The sequence below is a fragment of the Etheostoma cragini genome, chromosome 5, assembly GCF_013103735.1.
Source record: "Etheostoma cragini isolate CJK2018 chromosome 5, CSU_Ecrag_1.0, whole genome shotgun sequence".
Taxonomy (NCBI): Eukaryota; Metazoa; Chordata; class Actinopteri; order Perciformes; family Percidae; genus Etheostoma; species Etheostoma cragini.
This window is the reverse complement of record NC_048411.1, coordinates 30,780,323-30,785,136: the sequence shown is the minus strand read 5'-3', so window position 1 is coordinate 30,785,136 and position 4,814 is coordinate 30,780,323. Positions and strand designations below refer to the sequence as shown.

At 39.3% G+C, this 4,814-nt stretch overlaps 1 protein-coding gene across 1 annotated transcript in view; it reads right to left on the bottom strand.

Annotated features, from left to right (window-relative positions):
• Positions 1-852: 852 nt before the first annotated feature.
• Positions 853-4,814, bottom strand: part of vps33a (VPS33A core subunit of CORVET and HOPS complexes) — a gene marked incomplete at its 5' end in the record, with an annotated part of 8,030 nt that continues 4,068 nt past the window's right edge. The window contains 2 exons of the mRNA XM_034872327.1: positions 853-1,156; positions 4,076-4,259. Of these exons, the coding sequence (XP_034728218.1) occupies positions 963-1,156; positions 4,076-4,259 (378 nt within the window). The remainder of the gene's footprint in view (positions 1,157-4,075; positions 4,260-4,814) is intronic.

The window sequence follows — 4,814 nt, the reverse complement described above, 5'->3', positions numbered from 1 at the left end:
TATATATATATATATCCATCTATCTCCTAGAAATATACAGTACATACAGTACATCTCCTATAAATATGAATATGTCTCAACAACCAGCAAAATGGCTTCCCGCATGACAAAAAGGGCAGTTAATTATTAGTTACCCATTCTGAAGAACATGATGACTTGATCGCACGGGGAGTTTCATTTGAAGACTTTATTTTCCCATTTTTAACAAACAGGAAGAAACAGAAAGCTGAACCTTTAACCCTCGTGTTGTCTTCATGTCAACGCTTTTATTTATGTTTTAAACTTTTTCTTTTGTTTTGCATCATGAGGACGACATGAGGGCAACATTAGGGCAACATGAGGACAACATTAGGGCAAAATGAGGACAACATGAGGACGACATGAGGACAACATGAGGACGACATGAGGGCAACATGAGGACAACATTAGGGCAAAATGAGGACAACATGAAGACAACATGAGGACAACATGAGGACGACATGAGGACAACATGAAGACAACATAAGGACGACATGAGGGCAACATGAGGGCAAAATTAGGACAACATGAAGACAACATGAGGACAACATGGGGACAACATGGGGACAACATGAAGACAACATGGGGGCAACATGAGGACAACATGAAGACAACATGAAGACAACATGAAGACAACATGGGGACAACATGAGGACAACATGGCGACAACATGGCGACAACATGGCGACAACATGGGGACAACATGGGGACAACATGAGGGTAAATCATCTTACTCATCCCATAAATACATATTTACAGCAGCTCCGTCGTACAGCAGAGACCTCAGTGATGGACGTAGCCAGAGGACAGACGGAGACAAACAGAAGCATTATATTACGTTACATCAATGGAACAACTGCAGGGGACAGACAGACAGACAGCAGCGGGGGGGCTTCTGACGGTGGATCGGGTCTGTGATGTGTGCAGGTGTGCAAGCAGGTGACTCAGGAGCTCTGCAGCTCCGGCCGGTCCATGAGGGATTTGATCCAGGTGGTACCGTTGAGCAGTTTGGTGGTTGCTATGATATACTCCATCCCGCTGTCTTCCATCTGAGACAGGAAACGCAGAGCGGCGATTTCTGCGTACGACACTCCCCCGAGGAAGAACACCAGCGTCGTCCGGTTCTCCCCCTGCTGGCCTGGAGGAGAAAGATAGATAAAATCATCCTCACCAAACCCACCAGACTCCATGTAAATAATCACTACTTTTAGCGTGTATAGAGCAGCATATCTCCACCAGACTCCATGTAAATAATCACTACTTTTAGCTTGTATAGAGCAGCATATCTCCACCAGACTCCATGTAAATAATCACTACTTTTAGCCTGTATAGAGCAGCATATCTCCACCAGACTCCATGTAAATAATCACTACTTTTAACGTGTATAGAGCAGCATATCTCCACCAGACTCCATGTAAATAATCACTACTTTAACGTGTATAGAGCAGCATATCTCCACCAGACTCCATGTAAATAATCACTACTTTTAGCGTCTATAGAGCAGCATATCTCCACCAGACTCCATGTAAATAATCAGTACTTTTAGCATGTATAGAGCAGCATATCTCCACCAGACTCCATGTAAATAATCACTACTTTTAGCGTGTATAGAGCAGCATATCTCCACCAGACTCCATGTAAATGATCAGGACTTTTATCATCGTAAAACACACTTAATTCAAAGTGGACAAAAACTAAATAAAACTACCAAAAGCCATCTTGGTTCATCTTTCCACTGTTCCATCAATCACCACTCTGGTCTGGTTGGAATAAACTCTTAATTCACCCATTTACATGTGGAGATATGCTGCTCTATACACACTAAAAGCGATGCTGAACATCTGTCCTGTAGGGTAACATTACATCTTGTTACTACCTGAACATCTGTCTGAAGCCATGATTCACTTTAACAAAATACGACTGAATATAAAAGACCAAGTCCCGTCTGCTGAAGCTCCATATTGTGAAATGTGAAAACACTAATTAAGCCATCGCCCTCCCTTTAGATTACAGTCCTGTATTATCACCTTTAAAAAATCCAATCCATCGCAGGCATGTAGAAACAAGTCAAGTGTGTGATGCTCAAACTCGCGGTTCTAATTGAGAATGAGTGTTTAATTAAATTCATTATCACATTTTATAAATATGTAGTGGCGAATTGTCTTCAGATGGAACAAAACAAACAAAAAATTCAATGTTCAATGGAAAACTTTCATTGGCAGAGATGCATTCTGGGAGGTTTATTAATCCAGTTTCTCGGCATACAAACATTTCACAAGAAGGATCGATGGCGTCTCTAGGCTCTGTTACTCTGTAACTCTGGTAAAAACCATCATTGTTATATTTTTACAATTTAATATTTTTACATTTTAATATTTCTTATGTAATTGTTTTACATTTTTATATATATATTTTTTAATTTTAGCATTTTTTATATTTTTTTATTTTTTCATTTTTACATTTTTATATTTTTGCATTTTTGTATTTAGCATTCTTTTTTTTTTAATATTTTTACATTTTTATATATTTAAATTTTTTTATTTTTTATATTTTTGTATTTTTGCATTTAGCATTTTTTATAGTTCTATATTTTACATTTTTATATTTTTGCATTTTTGTATTTTTATGTTTTTTTGCATTTTTGTATATTTTTGCATTTTGCATTTTGTATATTTTTGTATTTTAGAAATTTTGTATTTTTTAAATTTTTGCATTTTGTATATTTTTAGAATTTTTGATTTTTTATATTTTTGCATATTTGTATTTTGTGTTGCCTCTAAATCCCGTTGCAAAAGGTAACAACAACAAAGGCTTTTTACTCAACATCAGGGTAAAAGATGGAGGAAAGATGGAAGGAAGATGGAGGAAAGATGGAGGGAGAGATGGAGGGAGACATGGAGGAAAAGATGGGGGAAAGGATGGAGGAAAGATGGAGGGAGAGATCGAGGAAAAGATGGGGGAAAGGATGGAGGAAAGATGGAGGGAAGATGGAGGGAAGCACCAGTCAACATCATTATCTCTTCCTTGTTGACCCAGGCGCTGACAGAGGCTCCGCGGCATCGTCAGCTCTGTGCCGTCTACCTGCTGCCGTCGTCGTCTGACGCCACGGGAACAAAGACGAGTCTTATCTCGCCGCGGCAGCAGCTCGTTAGCGTTGTTCTCTTTAACGAGCAGCAGAGGCCCAACATGCTTGTATTGTTTAAAACTCCCCCCAGGGGAGTCCAGTGCAGATGTGAGTTGTGCTCAGATTTAAACTGAAATCCGTGAAATAATCAAGTTTTCTCATTGGAAACAATAACAGGAGATGGGAATCATTTAAAAATGTTATCTATGATCCCTGGATGCGTTTTTGACGTTTTTGTTGTTTTTGTTGTTTTTTCTCCACATTTCTGTCACTTTTTTCAGTGTTCTTCAATTTTGCTGTTGTTAAAATGCAGTAAAATTCTATTAAAAACCCAAATTCAATGAAAACAGTGAACTGATCAGTTATTTAACTCGTGAGGAGCGTCGTATGGAATCATCCACGTTTGTTTTTTTGGAAAGTCATTTTTTGAAGTTTCCTCCAACGTTTGTTGTCACTTTTTGACATTTTCTATTTCTATGTAAAATTTGGGTGAAGGAAACCCAAAATTTCTGATTTAGAATTTTTTGGGAAACCTGACCTGAAGACGCGAGGATGTTTAAGTTAAAACCTCCTTAAGACATTATTTTGGATTTTTTTTTTTTTTAGCTTTCTTCGACATTTTTTCAGTTCTTTTTCACTTTGTTCAATGTCTTTGTTGATTATTTCTGCGTTTTTTTGGACGTTTTTGTTGTTTTTTCTCTACATTTCTGTCACTTTTTCAGTGTTCTTGTATCTTTTGTCTTTTCTTTTCTTAACATACAATAAATGAAATAAAACACCAAAATTCAATGAAAACAGTAAAGTGATCATCAACATTCATTTTGTACAATTGGGTTGAATGAAATCCAAATTTCTGATTTAGAAACTTTTTGAAAATGGGTCAAATTTGAGCCGTTTGGGCTTCTGGTTTTTGTAGTTTTTTTGTGTTCTTACGTTTCTTGTGCAGCCCGGCGGGCAGCTGCTGGCGCTCCTCGAAGTGTGGTCCCGGGAGCATCTTCAGCACCTCCTCGATGCTCCTCCACCCGGGTCGGGCCAGGACCTGGGTCAGCCGCACGCTCAGCGGGGCGTAGCCGCTGTACACGTACGAGATGTCGTTCGGACTCTGAGGGGAAGAGAGTCAAAGGAGTCAAAGGTGGCCGGGTTGGTCCGGTGGGTGGAGCGGGCGCACGTGCTTTGAGGGTTTTGAGGTCCAGGGTTCGAGTCCCCCCTGTGGCGGTTTCCTGCACGTCTTCCCCCTCTCTCCCCACTTTCTCACCTAGCTGTCCTGTCATAATTAAAAGGCGGAAAAAGCCCCCAAAAACATCAGAAGTCAAAGGTTCTCTCTTAAAGGGCCGGCACAGCGATTCACATGCAACTTCAGTTCTAGTAGACTTGATATTTTTTTTGTCTATTTTTTGTGTTTATTTGAATTGCATTGGGTTTAATAAGTCATGTTTGAAAGGTGCTATATAAATAAAAGAAAATCCCCAAAACTTACTAAAGTAATAATTAATTAGTTAGTATTATACTGTTACTATCAAATCGCAATATCGCTATTTAAACTAGAATCACTATCAATGGAAATCCCAATACAAATCCAATCAGAACCCATGGATCGGGAGAGAATCAAATCGGGACAAAAGCATCGTCCCCTCCCTCCCGCTGCCCTTTCCTTTCCTCCCTCCCTCCCTCC